The 20,990-nt window shown below is 42.7% G+C and overlaps 2 protein-coding genes across 6 annotated transcripts in view; one reads left to right on the top strand and one right to left on the bottom strand.

Moving 5' to 3' along the window:
• Window positions 1-672: 672 nt before the first annotated feature.
• HINT1 (histidine triad nucleotide binding protein 1) lies at window positions 673-6,369 on the bottom strand. 2 transcript variants are annotated; one of them, XM_033181345.1, is made up of 3 exons: window positions 5,976-6,369; window positions 3,108-3,212; window positions 673-994 (listed from the first exon to the last, which is right to left on the bottom strand). In XM_033181345.1, exons 1-3 carry the CDS (start codon window positions 6,084-6,086, stop codon window positions 830-832), a joined length of 381 nt encoding a protein of 126 aa, XP_033037236.1. In that variant the 5' UTR covers window positions 6,087-6,369; the 3' UTR covers window positions 673-829. The 2 variants fall into 2 exon arrangements, 1 of the variants encoding a protein (XP_033037236.1); XR_004430099.1 differs by lacking the exon at window positions 5,976-6,369 and adding an exon at window positions 5,190-5,961 and having other exon boundaries at window positions 961-994.
• A 5,243-nt stretch (window positions 6,370-11,612) lies between these two features.
• Window positions 11,613-20,990, top strand: part of LYRM7 (LYR motif containing 7) — a 30,071-nt gene continuing 20,693 nt past the window's right edge. For all 4 annotated transcript variants that reach the window (XM_033181351.1, XM_033181347.1, XM_033181349.1 and 1 more), the window contains exon 1: window positions 11,613-11,874. In XM_033181351.1, the coding sequence (XP_033037242.1) occupies window positions 11,857-11,874 (18 nt within the window). In that variant the 5' untranslated portion in view covers window positions 11,613-11,856. The remainder of the gene's footprint in view (window positions 11,875-20,990) is intronic.

Genomic DNA, 20,990 nt, shown 5'->3' with positions numbered 1-20,990 from the left:
TGTGACAAACCTACTTTCATCCCTTCCAAATTATGCCCAGAGTCCAGGGGAAATGTGTGCTGAACATAAAGCACTGTTTCTTTTTTCTTTTTTTTTTTTGAGACGGAGTCTCGCTCTGTCGCCCAGGCTGGAGTGCAGTGGCGCGATCTCTGCTCACTGCAAACTCTGCCTCCCAGTTTCACACCATTCTCCTGCCTCAGCCTCCCAAGTAGCTGGGACTACAGGCGCCTGCCACCACACCCGGCTAATTTTTTATATTTTTAGTAGAGACGGGGTTTCACCATGTTAGCCAAGACGGTCTCGATCTCCTGACCTCGTGATCCGCCCGCCTCGGCCTCCCAAAGTGCTGGGATTTACAGGCGTGAAAAGCATTGTTTCTAAAACCAAAATCGTCAATTTGCTATGTTCTTAGAAAACGTGAGAATTAGCTTAAAAACCTAATTTGGATCTATTTTAACCTGGAAAGATATTTCAAAGTTAAAGCTAAATTTATAAACTCTCATCATTTGTCTTCAAAGACTAGTAACACCATTAAAACAATGCAATGTTCATATGTTAAGTCCTCCGTGGGAAGAAAAAGCAAGAAACCTCCAAAATTATAAACCCACCTTCACATATTCCAACAAATATATTTTTAAAATAACAAATCAAATGCAACATTCAGAGAGACTATAAGCCATGCAACAATGTCTTTTATTATATATGCGGTTTTAAAATTATTTCTTGAATCTCTCCATACACAGGCAAAAATAAGTGTGTTACTTAACATACTGGAACTTGCCTAACTTAATCATTGCCTAGAGAAGAGAAAATTATCCCCAAAACATGCTTAACCAGGAGGCCAATGCATCTGCCGACCTCCAAGAACATGGAGATGAACGTGATAGACAGACTGTCCACCATCTGAACCTTCATTCACCACCATTCGATAACCCTTATTCAGGCCCAGATTAGCAGCACATTTCTTGCCAACAATCATTAAGTGTCCAAGAAGCTGGAAAAGGAAAAAAAAGTTTCTTAGGCACAGGCAATTTATTACTTCTTGACATTAAATAACAAACTGTCAAGCTGAAATATCAAATCTTAAAACTCTCATTGAAACACACCCCTTTGAGCAAATATTTGGAAACTCTTAATGCCAACAGAGCATAATCTACAACTGGAGACCCATTAAGATTAGGTATTTATCATTACTAATTTCAAGAAACAAATTAGAAATAAAATCTGCTGTTCAATTAAATTTTGTTTTTTAAGAGACGGGGTCTTGTTCTATCACTCAGGCTGGAGTGCAGTGGCATGATCTCAGCTCACTGCAGCCTCGACCTCCCAGGTTGAAGTGATCCTCCTGCCTCACCCACCCGAGGAGCTGGGACTACAGGCACACGCCACCACACCTGGCTAATTTTTGTATTTTTTTGTTGAGACGGGGCTTCTCCATGTTGCCCAGGCTGGTCTTGAACTCCTGCGCTCGGGCAATCCACCCACCTTAACCTCTGAAGTACTGGGATTACAGGGACAAGGCACTATGCCAAACCAAAAAAAAATTTTAATTATATTCCAAGTGGTGTTTACGTTTTCTTAATAAAGCAAGACATCTTGCTTTCTTTATGACTTCCTTATGACCATTATGGATTTTCCTGTGAACACTACCAGATCTATTGCATTGTCTACGGACTTGTAGGATCCTGTGGCAAACACCTAGTCTCACTCTGTGTCATCCTGTTTTGTTTTTTGGTTCTATCTACAGTCAATTTGTCTCTATTGACACAAGGAGTCCACTTGTGTGTTGCCAGTTTTCTTCCCTAATAAAAGTTAAAGGGGAGAAGGTTGGCGAGAGAAAAATGCCTTAAAATGCCATGACTGTCTAGTTATACTAAATGGTAAAAATTTGTATTCTGGGGCCGGGCGTGGTGGCTCACACCTGTAATCCCAGCACTTTGGGAGGCTGAGGTGGGCAGGTCACCTGAGGCTGGGAGTTCGAGACTAGCCTGACCAACATGGAGAAACTCCATCTCTACTAAAAATACAAAATTAGCCAGGCATGATGGCACATGCCTGTAATCCCAGCTACTCAGGAGGCAGAGGTTGTGGTGAGCTGAGATGGTGCCATTGTACTCCAGCCTGGGCAACAAGAGCAAAACTCCGTCTCAAAAAAAAAAGAATGTATTCTGAGGTTTTAATGTTATTGCATATAAGATGGTATTTTACCATTAAGTACTCGCTCTAATCTTTGAACTCTGTGATTTGTACAAATATATTGAATTAAAAATTAATGTCCTGAAGTTTCTAGGTTTCAGAAATAATGTCTCACTTTAAAAAGTATCCCCAAGTAAATACAACTGACCCTTGCACAACCTGTGCGGATTTAACCATAGGCAAATTTTCTTCTGCCTCTGCCACCCCTGAGCCAGCTATAGCTAGACCAACCCCTCCTCTTCCTCAGCCTACTCAACATGAAGATGATAAGGATGAAGACCTTTATGATTCACTCCACTTAATGAATAGTAAATATATTTTCTCTTCCTTATGATTTTCTTAATAACCTTTTCTCTAGCTTTAAGAATACAATAGGCCAGGTGCGGTGGCTCACGCCTGTAATCCCAGCACTTTGGGAGGCAGAGGAGGGTGAATCACAAGGTCAGGAGATCGAGAGCATCCTGACTAACACAGTGAAACTCCATCTCTACTAAAAATACAAAAAATCAGCCAGGCGTGGTGGCGGGCGCCTGTAGTCCCAGCTACTCGGGAGGCTGAGGCAGGAGAATGGTGTGAACCCGGGAGGCGGAGTTTGCAGTGAGCCGAGATCGGGGGCACCACTGCACTCCAGCCTGGGTGAAAGAGCAAGACTCCATTTCAAAAAAAAAAAAAAAGATAATAGCAAGTGTTGATAAGGATATGGAGAAGATGGAATGCTCATTCATTGCTGGTGGGATACAAAATAATGCAGCAACTTTGGAAAACAGCTGGGCAATTGAAGTCTTAATGGTTTTTCTGGTTTTTCCTCAGTAATGACCTTAGGAAGATGAAAATGTGACAGCACTTTAAGGACAAAATTAATCTCCCAATTTAAAAAGCAAGAAAATAAATCATGTTAGAAATTTACTTACACTTTCATCATCATCTTCTGCTGCAGAAATCTGGGATATATGTTTCTTGGGTATCACCAGAAAATGTGTTGGTGCTTGAGGGGAAATGTCGTGGAAAGCAAGGCACTAGGGAAAAAGGAAAGAAAGAAAGAAATCAAACTTTTAGTCTATTGGTAGGATAAAACTTATTTCAACAAATATTTACTGAACAGTAACTACATGGGGGGCACTAGATGCTAAGAAAACAGAAGTGTACACATTACGAATGGTGCCGTGCGTGATCCTTTCCATGGAAGTCTTTTTTTTTTTTTTTTTTTTTTTGAGATGGAGCCTCACTCTGTCACCCAGGCTGGAGTGCAATGGCAAGATCTCAGCTTACTGCAACCTCCGCCTCCTGGGTTCAAGCGATTCTCTTGCCTCAGCCTCCCAAGTAGCTGGGATTACAGGCATGTGCCATCATGCCCAGCTAATTTTTGTGTTTTTGTACAGACGGGGTTTCACCATGTTATCCAGGCTGGTCTCAAACTCCTGACCTCAGGTGATCCATCCGCCTTGGCTTCCCAAACTGCACCCAGACTCCATGGAAGTCTTATGGGAAGACCAACTTTAAATAAAGGTATAATCACCAAAGGTCATACACGTTACACAGTAAAGGATAATATGAATGATTATTACAGGAAAAGCCTGATTTAGATTGTTTAGGGACAACAACTCTGAGGCAGTGGCACTTAAACTGGGAGCCAATGAACGCACAGAAATTGGCCATGCTAATCCTTGTCTGCCTCTCCCGATCCCCTGCAATTCTTCACATGGAACTGTCCTTCTGAGCTCTCCGCCCTCAAAGCTTTTTCAATGATCCTCTCCCCCTCCAAACCCCAACTTCTGTCTAACTTAAACTGCTAGTCATCCCGCCATTCCATTCCCAGCACATATATGATTTCTGGAAGAAAAAAGAAAAAAACAGAAAAAAACCTCTGATTCCCCTCCCCGCCCCATTACTCCCAGGTCAGAGTCCTAGTTGTGCAATTTCCTGTGTGTGTGTGTGTGTGTGTGTGTGTGTGTGTGTGTGTGTTTTTCTTTATGATAGCAATCAGTTTTTTAACTACGTATTTGTCTGCTATTTGATTAATATCTATTCTCACTTTACTCAACTATTTAAGAAATATACCTATCCTTTTGTGTAAAACTGAAGAGTACATATACGATACATACTCTTCAGCATTTAGACTACTTATTTAACACAGTGTCTGTAAATACACACACGACATTAAAATTTTTGTATCTCTTGCTCACTGCTGAAGTGAAAACTGTTTTAATAAAACCCATCCACACTTATTTGTCTCAGGAGTTAATTCTACTGGGTGCTCCCTACAAAATGCTGATTCATTTAGACTGCTTCCTGCTGTTACACAGTTGGACTTCGGTGGTTCAAATGTAAATTTTTCAACAACCATTTCTCAAAGGCAACTGCAAACTTTAAAAAGAAGTATTTTTTCTAAAACCAAAGAATTACCCGAGTAGACACAAAGTATTTTTTTAAAAATTCGCCTGGAGGCCGGGCGCGGTGGCTCAAGCCTGTAATCCCAGCACTTTGGGAGGCCGAGGCGGGCGGATCACAAGGTCAGGAGATCGAGACCCTCCTGGCTAACACGGTGAAACCCCGTCTCTACTAAAAAAAAAAATACAAAAAACTAGCCGGGCGCGGTGGTGGGCGCCTGTAGTCCCAGCTACTCGGAGGCTGAGGCGGGAGAACGGCGGGAACCCGGGAGGCGGAGCTTGCAGTGAGCCGAGATCGCGCCACTGCACTCCAGCCTGGGCGACACAGCGAGACTCCGTCTCAAAAAAAAAAAAAAAAAAAAAAAAATTCGCCTGGAGGAACCTAAATCTTTGATAACGTTTTGAATCTAACTAAACGACACTAGTAGAATAAATGTTTTTCTTATATTTCATAATTCCTAAATTTAACAAAACTGTTTACAAAATTGTTCTACCTAAATCACCCAATCTGCCCAGCTTTATCTGAGATCCAATCCCAAAAATACAACTGTCCACTAAATAATTTACACGATATCTCAAAGTCACATCAACTGGGATTTCACCTACAAGAAGTCAACAAAAACTGCAGTCTGTCTTTTGGCTTAAAATTACTTCCTGTTGAATATAAAAGGAATCATTCAGCTGTTTGTAGGTCCAACATGTTCAGCGGGAGAGGTCAACCGAAAGCAAATCCCAGACGCGGGCCCACTTCTTATCTCCGGAGATCGCCTTGCCAGCCCAGGGTACGCCTTGGGGTGGAGATAGGGATGGGGTAGCGGTGAGGTGGCAAACCGCACCCCGCGGAGGAAGCTGGCAGGCCCAGCCGGTCCGCGCACCTCTCTGCGCCCCAGGGCCCTCGAGCACAATGCCGTGCCGAGCAACGCCCAGGAACTGCCGGCCCTGGCAGGCCGGCTGTGCGCGGGAGATCGCGGAGATTGGGCATGAGTCAGGGCGCGATCGGGTTTCTCTCTGTCAGGCAGAGCGCTGGCGAGATTTCGAGATTCCTGATATAGGCGAGGTCCGAGGCAGCCAGGGAGCCGGCGGGCTTCCACGCGGGGGCCCCAGTGCGCTCCGACACGCGCCCAGGCCCCGCGGTGCGGCACCCAGGACGCCCGGCGGCCTGGCCCGCGCCCGGGGCAGATAACGAGTAACCGGAGCGCCGGCACGCGCCGGCAGGCCGCCTCGGAGTGCCCGGGCCCTGTCCCCTGGCTGGGGGCCCACTGGGCCAGGGCGGCCAGGTCCCCTGTCATCGCCGCTGCACTCGCGACCCCTCCTGTCCCTCCGCGAGAAACCCGAGGATCCGCGGACGATACCCCACCTCAGCAGGCGAGCGAGGTGGTTCACGGTACCTACCTGGTCATCCTCAAAAATGATTTTGGCTGGTATTTCCTTGCGGATGATTTTCCCGAAGATCGTGTCGCCACCAGGCCGAGCGACCTGAGCCTTGGCAATCTCATCTGCCATCTCGGCCTCTCTCCCGCGCGGCGGCCCGGGTAGAGGCTCGGAAAGAGGGAGGAACCCGCGGAGCGTGCGGCGCGAGAGGGCGCAGCCAAGCCTGCGCAGGTCCCCCGGCTCCTGCTCCCCAGTGAATCCTGCGCGTGCGCACTGGCGACCGGGGCTGCGAGAGCGGCCAGCGTGCCGGAGCTCCGCAGGAACTGCAGCAGGGACGGGTAGGGGAAAGTTCCTGGTCTTGAGCTCCAAGGAGATTCCTAAGTCGTTTTTCTAGCCTCCTTTCTTGTCTCCTGGGGAATGGAGTTACTGGTATAAACCCTTCGTCTGCATATGGACGCTTGTAGGGAAAGTTGGATACTGTAACTGACAAGATATGACAATTCAAGTGGTGCTGGCTGCAATTTAGCACTTAGATTATTTAAGGTCTTGCTGCTGCAGCAGATTTTAAGCCCTCTCTTCAGATTTTTTTCTCTCTCTACCGGTGGTTCTCAATCTTGACTACACATTAAGATCACTTGGGGAGCTTTTGAAAATCCCCGTGAACCTGGCTGCACCCCAGATCCATTAAATAAAAATATTTGGAGATGAGCTCCAGGCATCAGTAGTTTGTAAACCTCCCTAGACTGCTCTTCAAGGAATTTTTCCCAGCAGCAATCAACATAATGTATTTATAAAATGACCCACCTTAAAAAAACAAAACCTTCCTTAATTACCACATCCCGCTCCATATCTTTGCTCCTTTTAAAAAAGAGTTTTCTACATACCGTGTCTGCTTTCTTATCTTTCATTTGTGTCAATTTCCCTCTTGTCAAGGTCACTAAGGACATCCATTTATAAAATACTATAGACAACTCCAGTTATCATACTAGACCTCTAAGTGTACGTATTAAGAAAAAGTATACCTCCTCAGTGCCTTTTTTTTTTTGAGCTAGATTCTTGCTCTGTCGCCCAGGCTCGACTGCAGTGGCACAATCTCGGTTCATTGCAACCGCTGCCTCCCGGGTTCAAGTGATTCTTATGCCTCAGCCTCCCAAGTAGCTGGGACTACAGGCACGCACCACCACACCCGGCTAATTTTTGTATTTTTAGTAGAGACAGGGTTTCCCCATGCTGGCCAGGCTGTTCTCAAACTTCTGACCTCAGGTGGCCTACCCACCTTAGCCTCCCAAAGTGCTGGGATTACAGGTGTGAGCTCAACTGCCTTTTATGATTACACGACTACTCTGTCTTGGCAAAATTATTGAATGTGGTTCCCTTTAATCTCAAATGTGTTCATTTGGTACTTTTGCTATCAAAGACATTACTGGGACAATTGGTAAAATCTAATAATGCCTATAAGTTAGATAATAGTTTTGAAGTCATGTTAATTTCCTTTCATAACCACAGAAAAATTGTCAAAATCATTGGTCTGGGGTGGGGCCCTACAAGTGAGGTTTCTGACTTTCCCGGTGATACAGTTGCTGCTAGCCTGGGAACCATACTTTAAGAACTACTGATACAAGGGAATGTCTTTGTAGGAAAACCCCACTGAAGTATGTAAGGCTATGGGTGTCATGTCTGCAACTTACTTTCAAATAGTTCAAAGAAAAAGTGTCTGTCTATAGGTAAGTAGAGAAATAGAAAAGAATAAAACAGTTAACAATAAAATGTTAACATTTGGAGAATCTGATTGAAAGGCATATGCAAATTCTATGTATTATTCTTGCAACTTTTATGTATCTGAAATTGTCAAAAGAAAAAGTTAAAATGTGTGCTGGTTTGGATAATAAAAATATGGTCAGCTTTCATTCCATCTGAAGGCTTTACCATCTGTAGAGTAGTGACTCTGAAGTATTTGTCTCTTGACGTACCCCTTCCCTTAATTCCAGACTGGTCTGTGACATACATTACAGCCTATTGACCACCTCCACTTAGATGGCTACCAGGCACTGCGATTTTATTTTGACTGCCTCTACAACAAACAAACCAAAACCTCCTTTTGCAGGATTCTATATCTGCAATTGGGTGAGCAATTCATCCAATTACTCCAGCCAAAAGCATTGAAATCATCCTTAAATCTTCTCTCTGTACTTTCAACACACATCACTTAGAATCTAATCACTTATCTCCTCTGCTTCCACTACTCTAATCCAAGCTACTAACATCTCTTTCCTGGAGTACTTTGAAAGGCTCTTAGTTGGATAACCTCTCTGCTTCCATTGTAGTTAATTTGCCACACAGCACCCAAAATGATCTTTATAAAATATAAACCATAGTGTCACTCTCCTGCTGGTAATATGCTAGTGTATACCATCACAGAATAAAATCCAACATCCTTATAGGGCTTATAGGGCTCTGTGTGATCAGGCCCATTGCTGCTGCTTCTACCTCATTTCTTTCCATTTCAACGTTATTGACTGGCATCACACAAACTTAGTGTGCTAGGCAGAAGATGCCCACGTCCTAATCCCTGGAGCCTGTGAATATGTTACTTTACATGGTAAGTGGGATTTTGTAGATGTAATTAAGTTAAGGATCTTGGAATAGGGAGGTTCCTGCATTATCTAGGTGAGCCCAAAGTAATCACAACGGCCCTTGTAAGTGAAAGAGAGACACAGAAGAGTGAGAGTAAGAGAAAATGTGACCACAGAGGCAGAGGTGAAAGTCTGAGATTTGAAAATGCTCGGCCGGGTGTGGTGGGTCACGACTGTAATCCCAGCACTTTGGGAGGCCGAGGTGGGCGATCATGAGGTAAGGCATTTGAGACCAGCCTGGCCAACATGGTGAAACCCTGTCTCTACTAAAAGTACCAAAAATGGCTGGGCGTGGTGGCAGCTGCCTGTAATCCCAGCTACTAGGGAGGCTGAGGCAGGAGAATTGTTTGAACCCGGGAGGCGGAGGTTGCAGTGACCTGAGATAGCGCCATTGCAGCCTGGTCAACAGGGCAAGACTCTGTTTCAAAAACAAAAAAAGCTCCATTATTGGCTTTGAAAATGGAAAGACTTGGGCCGGGCATGATGGCTCACGCCTATAATCCCCGCACTTTGGGAGGCCAAAGTGGGCGGATCACAAGGTCAGGAGATTGAGATCATCCTGGCTAACACGGTGAAACCCCACCTTTACTAAAAACACAAAAAATTCGCCGGGCATGGTGGCATGCGCCTATGGTCCCAGGTACTCGGGGAAGCTGAGGCAGGAGGCGGAGCTTGCAGTGAGCCGAGATTGGGCCACTGCACTCCAGCCTGGGCAACAGTAGGAGAGTCCTTCTCAAATAAAAAAAAAAAAAAGAAAAAAGAAAAGAAAAGAAAAAGAAAATGGAAGAAGCCAAAAAACAGGTAGCATTTTGTAAGTCAGAAGTTCAAATTGAGTTTCACTGAGCTAAAATCAAGTGTTGGCAAGTGTGCATTCCTTCTGGATGCTCTAGGGAAGAAATCATTCCCTCACCTTTTCCAGTTTCTAGAGGAGGCTTGCTTGGTTTGCGGCCCCTTCTTCCATCTTCCTCCATCTTCCAAGCCAGCAGCAGAACATCTTCAAACTTCTCCCTGACTCCGCTTCCTTCTTTCACTTATAAGGATCCTTGTGATTACACTGAGTCCACCAGACAATCCAGGATAATCTTCCCATCTCAAAATACTTAATTTAATGACATCTTCAAAGCCTCTTGTCATATATAACATAGTCAGAGATTCCTGGAATCTGAACACAGACATCCTCTGGAGGCCATTATTCTGCCTACTACATAGCTCTGTGAACTTACATGATGAACATGCTGGAACTTCCTGTTCAGTTGTGCGACTTATACTTTGAGATGCAAACTTTAAAAATGAAATTTCAGAACCAAATTTATTAAGCCAAGGGGGCAAAGTTAAGCCCTGAAAACTCAGTCATGTAATACGGCTGTTTTTCTTCTCTGGTGCATGACTATTGTTGCTTCCCAACCTTTGTGTTGAGATATTATACATTAATCAGACTCCCTATTCTTCATTTCAAACCTAGACTACATAATATTGGAGCTGTAGACCCTTGTGATTGTTACTTTTTTTACCATAGAATATTAAGCAACCACCTTAGAGTGTAATCAATAGTAGCCAATCAGATCTTAAATCTAGATGTTATCCATTGTTTGAAATGTTGTTAATTCTGTTCGGCATCTCCATTTTGTCTTATATAAACGATCTTCACTTTTCTTTACAGTGAAAGCACTCATCACCATTCTTTGGTGTCTACATATTCCCATATGACTGCCCTCACACTTTACAGCTGAATAAACCCTTTTAACTGGATCCTTAGCCTTTTGATTATTTTAGGGTGACAAGACAAACCAGGCCATGTTCCCAGAACAAGTAGAATAGTGAACAGCCCACCTCATATGTGAAACAGTTAAAGGAGTCATGCAGATTGATTTAAGAAAAGAGGAGCCACAGAACTGAACTGATTCTGTCATTATAGAACTGTTTTAAAATATCAGCAGATGAGGGACTTTGGTTAACTGAATGCAGGACACTAGCTAGCAAGAAATCATCACAATACGTTATGAATTTTCAGGAAGCTGCACTATGAGTCTCCACTGAAAATGGGGGAAGAGGGGATGGGGCATCTTTTAAATCACTGTCAGCATTCAGAAAGCACAATGCAAGGTACAAGATCATCTAGTTTATTGTTTCCTAGATAAAAGACAATATCCAGTATACTTGGTTTAATTGCTTCATTACGTTAAATGTTCTGCAAATCGAATGCACCTTAATTTTAAAAAATCGATTATCTTGTTATTCTCAGAATGACTTGCAATAATTCCTTAAAATAACATAGATCACAGAGAAGGAAAAGGGCTTTGGAAATCCATTGGTCCAGATCTTTCATTTTTAATAAGATCTTTCATTTTTAATAAGAAGTCAATTTTACCTAAAAGTTAACCTGAAAGGCTATAGGGCTAGGGAAGGAGAACAATTATGCAAGAGGAACAATAGAAAAGGGTTGTGGCGCGTTAGTAATGTGACTATATATAGAGTTTTTTTCTTGATGCTTGCAAGGTCATAGGTTAAAACGCACTTAAATAAATACCTTATGATTGTTTCTGATTACGATGCTGCTGATTACCCATTTCTGACCTCTTTATCAGCAAAACCAAGGAATAAAGAGAGTTGAATAGGCAAAATATAAAGGGTAAGACTAGGCTTTACGGTCAGGTATAGCGGATTTGCATCCCAGATCTCCATTTACTACCTGTGCGAACTTCAGCAAGTACTTTAACCTAAACTTCTGAGGAAATAAATGAGAATATAGGTATAAAATTTTTAGGAGTCAGTTGTTAGGACTTGGCTTTTATTTCTGCACATTTCCAAAGAGATAGTCGCAACTGGGAAACGTTAAAATAAAGGTTATTTTACAGACGATCCTATACCGTAAACAGGAGGTAACAAAACGCGAGGGCCGATGCCATCCACTAAACACAAACCCACTCAGCCTAGCAGACGATCCCTGCGCCGGAAGTAACTGTGCCCCTAACTAAAATGGCGTCCAGGTGATTTCCGTTCTCTTGTGGCCAGTAATTGGGCTCTGGGACTCCTCGCGATTTTACCAGTTCCCATCCGTTTAGCAAACGGCTTTGGGAAACGCCCGTTTAGCAAACTCCTTCTCTGGCCTTTGTAGGAGGGCGGGGCTAAAAGGGAGATGCTGTCTGGTGATTGGTTGTGGCGCGTTAGTAACGCGGCTACAGGGAGTTGGACAGTTCAGTCTTTGATTGGTTGCTGAGAGGCGGGGCTCGTCGACTGCTCCCGAGGTAGCGGCCGCGGTGAGGAGAGCCATGGCACAGGCAGCCAAGGTGACAGGGCCCGGGAAGGGGTGGGTGCGATGCAGTGGGGGAGGGTGTGTTCGCGGCCTTGAGAAAACTCTCTGGAGTCTCTGGAGGCTGGGGCTCCGGACCCTTTTCGGAGGATGTGGCTGTTACCCCAGAGAAGCCAGATGACCAACTCCGAGGGTTTGTGCAGGTGCGGAGGAGAGCGGTAGGCACCAGTGTGGTTCCTATTCTTGGTACTAACTTGGTACGCAGTGTTTATCCATGATACAAATTCGCGACTTGAGTTCTGCCCTCTTTTCATCTTCAGACCGAGTATTTGTCTGAGGGACCCATTTCACATCCTTGGGAAGTATAGGAGACGCCAGAGGCTGACCTGAGCAACAGCAGTTCAATGAGGTGAAAAGTTTCTTCGGATAAACAGAAGGTGCACAGAAGTCTAGCAGCCAAGGAAACCGAACCCCAACAAAATTACTTGTCAAAAGTAACATAGCAAGACAGAGCAGGGCCTGGTGAGACCTGAGCTCACTGAATGAGCTTGGGATGTGGTTACTGTGCTCCGATCATCTCTCTGAGTACCTACCTGGTCTCAGATTCATTTCTCACACCCAAGCATGATGCACGTTCCTGCCCAGCGCACAATTCTCATTGGCAGCCATCCTTTAACGTTTAACATCAGCATGGCCAATTGGGATCTGTAGTTGTCACTGCCTGAAACATAAACATGGGGAAATGGCCTGTTATAATATGGTGAAGTTAAGCAGTTTAGGGAACCACCAAGCAGCCCTCGTGTACTTTTGTACATAATGTCACGGCACCAATAGAAACAGAATTGCTCAGGGTTATTCATTCAAACATTTCTTTGAATATCCATAATAGCTATTATTATAGCCAACAACCAGCAGGCTATATTATCTAAGCATAGTGGATGCAGCAATAAGCTGAACATCCTTGCCTTCATAAAGAAATCTAGCAGGTGGGGAGACCTTAAACAGTTATTTAATTACAGTTGTAATAAATGCTGTAATTTGAAACTACAGTGTTTTGTGAGCATATGACTAGGATTTCACGTAAGATCTCTCAAGGGGCTGGGTGCAGTGGCTCACACCTGTAATCCCAGCATTTTGGAAGGCCGAGGCGGGAGGATCACATGAGGTCAAGAGTTTGAGACCAGCCTGGACAACATGGTGAAACTGCATCTCTACCAAAGATACAAAAATTAGCTGGGCATAGTGGCGGGTGCCTGTAATCCTGCTACTCGGGAGGCTGAGGCACAAGAATTTCTTGAACCTGGGAGGTGGAGGTTGCAGTAAGCCGAGACTGCGCCACTACACTCTAGCCTGGGTGACAGAGCAAGACTTCACCTCAAAAAATAAGTAAATAATCTCTCAAGGAAGTTCAGACCTGACGTTTGATTAGAAATTAGCTAGAGTAGAGAAAAAAGCATTCCAGAAAGGGCAACTAGCACATGAAAAGTCCTTGAAGTGGGGATTTGGTTGGAAAACTTGGATACAAATGAAATTAAGTAGGATTCATTCCAAAAACACTTTTGGTAGAGCCTACAATGTATAGAAGGCACTTATGCTTCATATGGGAAGATTCAAAGGTGACCAATCCAACAAGGGTGACAACAAGACCCTATGTCCAAAAAAAAAGAGGAAAGTGAAACCTAGCACAGAAATTATAACCCTTAAAATTAATCCATTATTCAAGAAAATTGAGGCAAAAAGGCTGTTACTTGTCCAAGCTTACATTAAGTGACAATCTCAGATTCAAACTGATCTGACTATAAAGAATCCACTTTTCATCTACACTGCCTAAATCTGTCCAATCAGTATAGGTAAATAAGGAAGAGAATACAGTCTGTGACCTGGCTTTCTGCATTTTAATTAAAAGTTTATCTGCTCCAAGGTAATGTTAACTCCAATAGTGCTATGGCAATAATGATAACATTTTCTTACACTAGTCCTCTTAAATTAGGGATGCTAATTTGTTGTACTAATAGTGTACTTTAAATAGCATGTAAAAACATTAGGTTTACTTACTTCTCATTTTTTAAATCCTATGCAACATATCTTCTCTGCTCTTGCAATATTACAGTCCCTGGGATTCTATGATGCTTGCAAAGTCCATATTTTTACCAACAATCTCTTCAAGGCAATCCAGGCTTTTACTATCAAGCACTCAGAATTATTCCAGCCTCTACACATTACTCAATTCCAAAGCCACTTCCACATTTTTAGATACAGGCATACCCAGGTGATACTGCGGATTTGGTTCAAGGCCACAGCAACAAAGTGTATAGTGAAGTAAAGCGAATAACCAATGTTTTTTGGTCCCAGTGCATATAAAATTATGTTTATACTATAATGTAGTCTACTAAGTGTACAGTAGCATTATGTCTTTAGAAAGTACGTATGTTGGCTGGGGAAGGTGGCTCATGCCTGTATCCCAGCACTTTGGGAGGCCCAGTGGGTGGATCACGAGGTCAGGAGTTTGAGACCAATCCAGCCAACACAGTGAAACCCCGTCCCTACTAAAAATACAAAAATTAGCTAGGCGTGGTGGTTCGCATCTGTAATCCCAGCTACTTGGGAGGCTGAGGCAGGAGAATCCCTTGAACCCAGGAGGCAGAGGCTGCACTGAGCCGAGATTGCACCATCGCACTCCAGCCTGGGCAACAAGAGTGAAACTCCATCTCAAAAAATAAAATAAAAAATAAGGAAGTACATACCTTAAATAAAAAATACTTTTTTTGCTACAAAATGCTAACAGTTATTTGAGCTTTCAGAAAGTTGTAATCTTTTTGCTGATGAAAGATCTTGTGTCGATGTTGACTTCTAACTGATCAGATTGTTGGTTGCTGAAAGTTAAGATAACTGTAACAGTTTCTTAAAATAAGACTACAGTAAAAGTGACCACATTGATTGACTCTCTCACACACAAAAGATTTATCTGTAGCATGCAATGCTGTTTGATAGCATTTTACCCACAGTAGGGCGTCTTTCAGAATTGGATTCAATCCTCTCAATCCCGGCCACTACTTTATCAACTGAGTTTATATAATATTCTAAATCCTTTGTTGTTATTTCAACAATGTTTACAGCATCTTCACCAGGAGTGAAGTGATGTGAGTGATGATCTTCATAAACTCAAGAATCCACTTTCTTTGCTCATTCATAAGAAGCAGCTCCTCATGCATTTAAGTTTTATCGAGATTGCAGCAATTCAGTCACATCTTAAGGCTCCACTCCTTATCCTAGTTTCACTTGCACTTTCCACATATCTGCAGTTAATTCCTCCACTGAAGTCTTGAACCCCTCAAAGTCATCCATGAGTGTTCAGATGAGTTTCTTCCAAATGCCTGTTATTATTGCTATTTTGACCTCCTCTCTTGAATTCTCTGAATGGCATCTAGAATGGTGAATCCTTCCCAGGAGGTTTTCAATTTACTTTGCCTAAATTCATCAGAGGAATCACTATCTATGGCAGCTATAGCCTTATGAGTCTTTTAAATAAGACTTAGAAGTCTGGCTTACGCCTCTAATCCCAGCACTATGGGAGGCTGAGGTGGGCAGATTGCTTGAGTTCAGGAGTTCAAGACAAGCGTGGGCAACATGGCAAACCCATCTCTACACAAAGTAAAAAAATTAGTTCAACGTGGTGGCATGCACCTGTGTGCCCAGCAACTTTAGAGGCTGAGGTGGGAGGATCGCTTGAGCCCAGGAGATCGAGGCTTCAGTGAGCCATGATCATACCACTGCACTCCAGCCTGGGTGACAGAACAAGGCCCTGTCTAAAAAAAAAGGACTTGAAAGCCAAAATTACTACTTGACCTTGACCTGTGGGGCTGCAAAATGGATGTTGTATTGGCAGTCATGAAAACGATATTAATTTCCTTTTACATCTCCATCAGAGCTCTTGGGTGATGACGTGTGTTGTCAGTGAGCAGTAATATTTTGAAAGAAATCTCTTTTTTTTTTTTTTTTTCTGAGCAGATCTCAACAGTGGGCTTAAAATATCAGTGAACCATGCTTTAAACAGATGTGTTTTGTTGATTTGTAGAGCACAGGTAGAGTACATTTAGCATAATTCTTAAGGGTCCTAGGATTTTTGGAATGACAAATTATCATTGACTTCAACTCAAAGTCACCAGCTGCATTAACTCTTTTTTTTTTTTTTTTTTTTTTTTTTGTGACAGAGTTTTGCTATTGTTGCCCAGGCTGGAGTGCAATAGCGCAATCTCGGCTCACCGCAACCTCCGCCTACCGGGTTCAAGCGATTCTCCTGCCTCAGCCTCCCGAGTAGCTGGGATTACAGGCATGCGCCACCATGCCTGGCTAATTTTGTATCTTTAGAAGAGATGGGGTTTCTCCATGTTGGTCAGGCTGGTCTCAAACTCCCGACCTCAGGTGATCTGCCTGCCTCGACCTCCCAAAGTGCTGGGATTATAGGCATGAGCAACATGAGCAACTGCGCCCGGCCTTTTTTGGGTGTGTTTCTCTGTTTGTTTGTTTTGGTTTGGTTTGGTTTGGTTTGAGACAGGGTCTCACTCTGTCACCCAGCCTGGAGTGCAGTGGTGTCATCTTGGCTCGCCACAACCTCTGCCTCCCAAGCTCAAGAGATCCTCCCACCTCAGCCTCCCAAGTAGCTGGGACTACAAGCACCCTCCACAACACCTGGCTAATTTTTTTATGTTTTGTAGAGACAGGGTTTGGCCATGTTGCCCAGGCTGTTTTTTGTTTTTTGTTTTTTTTGAGACAGAATCTCACTCTGTCACCCAGACTGGAGTGCAGTGGCATGATCTCGGCTCACTGCAACCTCCACCTCCCAGGTTCAAGCAATTCTCCTGCCTCAACCTCCCGAGTAGCTGGGATTACAGGTACCCACCACCACGCCCAGCTAATTTTTTGTATTTTTTAGTAGAGACAGGGTTTCACCATGTTGGCCAGGCTGGTCTTGAACTCCTGGGCTCAAGCGATCCACTCCCATCAACTTCCCAAAGGGCTGAGATTACAGGGGGGAGCCACTGCATCCAGCCTGCATTAGCTTATTAAGAGCTAATTAAGTTCTTATTAATAAGGATATTTCACATTTTACTTCCCCGTTCATGAGTTAATAGACATTTAGGTTATTTCTGTTTTTTCACTATTATGAATAATACTACCAAGAACATTAGCATACATGTTTTTGTGTGAACATATGTTTTCATTTGTCTTGAGTATATACCTAGTAGTAGAATTTCTGAGTCATAACTGTAGGTTTAACTTTTTTTAGCATCTGCCAAGCTGTTTCCCAAAGCAGCTGTAGCATTTTAAATGCCAAACAGCAATGTATAAGAGTTTCTATTTTTCCATGTCCTTGTCAACTCTTTTTATTGACTGTCTTTTTTACGGTAGCCATTCTACTGGGATGAAATGGTATCTCATTGAGGTTTAGATTTTTATTTCCGGATGGCACATGACATTGAACATTTTTCCATGCCTTATTAGCCATTTATGGTTTTTTTTTGGGGGGGGGGAGGAAATATCTATTCAAATCCTTTGACTGTTTTTATTTTTCTTAATTTTATTTTAGATTCAGAGAGTACATATGCAGGTTTATTCCGTGGGTAAATTACATAATGGTGAGGTTTGGGCTTCTAGTGAACCCATCACCCAAATAATGAATATTGTACCCAGTAGGTAATGTTTCCACCCTCAACCCCTTCCTATCCTCCTCCCTTTTGGAGTCTCCACTGTCTATTACTTCCATCGTTCTATCCATGTGTACCCATTGTTTAGCACCTACTTATAAGTGAGAATATGCAGTATTTGATTTTCTGTTTTTGAGTTATTTCATTTAGGATAATGGTCTCCAGCAGCTGCTGCAAAGAATATGATTTAATTCTTTTTGAGTATTCCATGATGTATATATACCACATTTTCTCATTTGTGTCCTATAAAGCAAACAGCTGCCCTCAAAGTTCTACTGGCACCTAGTACTTTAACATTGTTAATGTTATTATTACTATAAAAATTACCCACAGCTGAGCCCTTTCAGTACATTATATGATTACATTTTTTCCCAATTCTTCATCTTTAAATTAATAACTGCCTTTTTAAAATTATTACTTTAAAAAAATCCTTTAATAGATATCCTAGATATCTATTTCCAAATTCTAGGCAAAACCAGTCTACCAGTTTCATTTTTCCTAGCAATACCTTTTCTGGAGCAATTCAGTCTTTTGCTATAGTCCTGCCTAGTTGCTTTCTAGTCTGGCTGCACAAATGTTGACTAGCATTTGTCCTTCCCCATGGTCTTTTCTTCTCCCATGTTAGACCACCTGTCTCCCGGGTTCCCATGTCTTTTCCTTTTGTGGTTCATTTCCTTATTTTGGTGGAGCATATTCTTCTGTAGCCTTCCAATAAAGTGTGTATGACAATAAGAGACTTTGCATTTCTGAAAATATGTATTTGCCCTTGTCTTTGAGTGATAGTGTGAGTATCTATGGTGTTCTAAAGCAGACATTTTTTCAAAACTTGAATATGTTATTCCATTGTCTTCTTATAGTAGTGCTATTTAGAAATCAGGTACCATTCTGATTTTTTCCATCCTTTACATGTGAACTGTTTATTCTCTGAGATTTTTCTCATCAGCATCACACTGAACTTACATCATGCTGTGCTGTGTTATGAGTTTTATGTTGAGCACTTGGTGGAACCCTTTCTATCTTGTAATTAATGTGCCTTACTTGGTGAAATTTTTTTTCTTCCCTTTTACCCAAATATTAAGTGAAAATTTTAAAATTTCTTCCCTCGCTTTTCTCTTTTCTCTCTCGTTGGCCCTTCTGCCAATCTAGCTGTTGGGCCTTCTCCCTTAATTTTCTTATCTTCTCTCTCCTCAATTTCTGTTTCTGAACTTTTATTCTACATCTGGGCAGTTTTTCACAACTTAACCGTTACTTTCACCTGTTTGATAGCCAAGAGCTTTTGGGAGTTTTTGGAATGTTCCTTTTTAAATTTACTATAGCTTATCATTGATGTTATTCCATCTCTGCAATAACATGTTTCTGAGGAAGTCTTTTATGACTGCTTCGTTTTTGTTTTATTTTTAAGTTTTTTTGCTCTGTTTCTTATTTCTGTTTTCATGTCTGCCTTTGATGTAATAGGTTTTCTAATATATGTAAAACACTTAAAATAGTGTCTAGCACATAGTATGCTTAGTAAATGTCAGATATTATTTGTAGAACAGACGGGAGGACAGGAGGGTATAGTGGCAAAGTGACAAACCTTTATAAGTAGTCGAGGAGATGGGGAGTGCCTGAACGTAAGTGGTTTTGTTGATAGAGGATATAAGAAAGATTACAGAGACATTCCTAAAGTTTCCACAACAAGAGTAAGGTAGAATAAAAGGATGGCCTTCAGATTTCTGGCTTCAGAAACTTGGTGGCCTCCAATAAGTAAAATAGAGAAGAGTAGAGGAAGAGAAATACTGAGAGAACAATATTGAGTACCTTTTTGGACTTGAGAGTGTGAAGTGACCTCAGCCTGTCACTAAAGCCTCTTTACAATCTGTCTTTTGGCCGGGCGCAGTGGCTCAAGCCTGTAATCCCAGCACTTTGGGAGGCCGAAACGGGCGGATCACGAGGTCAGGAGATCGAGACCATCTTGGCTAACACGGTGAAACCCCGTCTCTACTAAAAATACAAAAACTAGCCGGGCGAGGTGGCGGGCGCCTGTAGTCCCAGCTACTCGGGAGGCTGAGGCAGGGGAATGGTGTAAACCCGGGAGGCGGAGCTTGCAGTGAGCTGAGATCCGGCCACTGCGCTCCAGTCCGGGCGACAGAGCAAGACTCCGCCTCAAAAACAAAAACAAAAACAAACAAACAACAACAACAACAACAACAGCAAAAATACAATCTGTCTTTTACCAAAATGCCAGGCTCTTTTCTTTTCTTTTTTTTTTTCAATATAGACTCAGAATATTCGTAAGTCTCAACATTTCACTTGTCTTTTATATAGCAATTAAATAAACCGTTTTAAATAGCCTTATTTAACCCTTTTAAACCCTTTTAAATAGCAATTAAAAGGGCCAGGCTCAGTGGCTCACGGCTGTAATCCCAGCACTTTGGGAGGCCGAGGCGGGCAGACCACGAGGTCAGGAATTGGAAACCAACCCAGCCAACATGTGAAACCCCGTGTCTACTAAAGATACACAAAATTAGCTGGGCGTGGTGGCACGCGCCTGTAATCTCAGCTACTTGGGAGGCTGAGGCAGGAGAATCACTTGAACCCGGGAGGCAGAGGTTGCAGTGAGCCGAGATCGTGCCATTGCACTCCAGCCTTGGTGACAAGCTGAGACTCCATGTCAGGAAAAAAAGAAAAAGAAAGAATAGCAATTAAGGCCGGGCGCGGTGGCTCAAGCCTGTAATCCCAGCACTTTGGGAGGCCGAGACGGGCGGATCACGAGGTCAGGAGATCGAGGCCATCCTGGCTAACACGGTGAAACCCCGTCTCTACTAAAAAATACAAAAAACTAGGCGGGCGAGGTGGCGGGCGCCTGTAGTCCCAGCTACTCAGGAGGCTGAGGCGGGAGAATGGCGTGAACCCGGGAGGCGGAGCTTGCAGTGAGCTGAGATCCGGCCACTGCACTCCAGCCTGGGCGGCAGAGCGAGACTCCGTCTCAAAAAAAAAAAGAATAGCAATTAAATTTGTCTAAATTGTCTAAAACATCTTCCTTCTGTGGCCTCTTTTAAGATGCAATAAATTCTTTTGTATATGTATGTGTATGATATTAAGAGCAGATTAAAACTTCAATAAGTTAAGAAAAATGAGAACAGATAAATACAGACTGGTAAAATAGCAGACTGGTTTTTAGCATGAGGATTACTTTTTAACCGTCCTCATATTGTTTTATTTATTTCAAAGAACTTTGTATTATTTTTGTAAATAAGGCTAGAAATGTTTTTAATGTAGAGATAAATAATCAAAGGAAAGTTATTTTGGCAAGTCCTGGTTTTCACCAACTATTTTTGAAAATAGTCTTTGAAACAAACAGAAAAGGAATACTGTTTAATCCTTGTAATATAATTTGTGTAAAATGTGAAGTGTTTTCCTTTTGAGGTCTGAATTCTGATTTTCTTTTGCTTTTTCTTTTTTTTTT

Source organism: Trachypithecus francoisi, unplaced genomic scaffold (assembly GCF_009764315.1).
Source record: "Trachypithecus francoisi isolate TF-2019V2 unplaced genomic scaffold, Tfra_2.0 Lachesis_group2, whole genome shotgun sequence".
Lineage (NCBI taxonomy): Eukaryota > Metazoa > Chordata > Mammalia > Primates > Cercopithecidae > Trachypithecus > Trachypithecus francoisi.
Note: the sequence above shows the minus strand (reverse complement) of the source record. Positions and strands in the feature narration are given on the sequence as shown.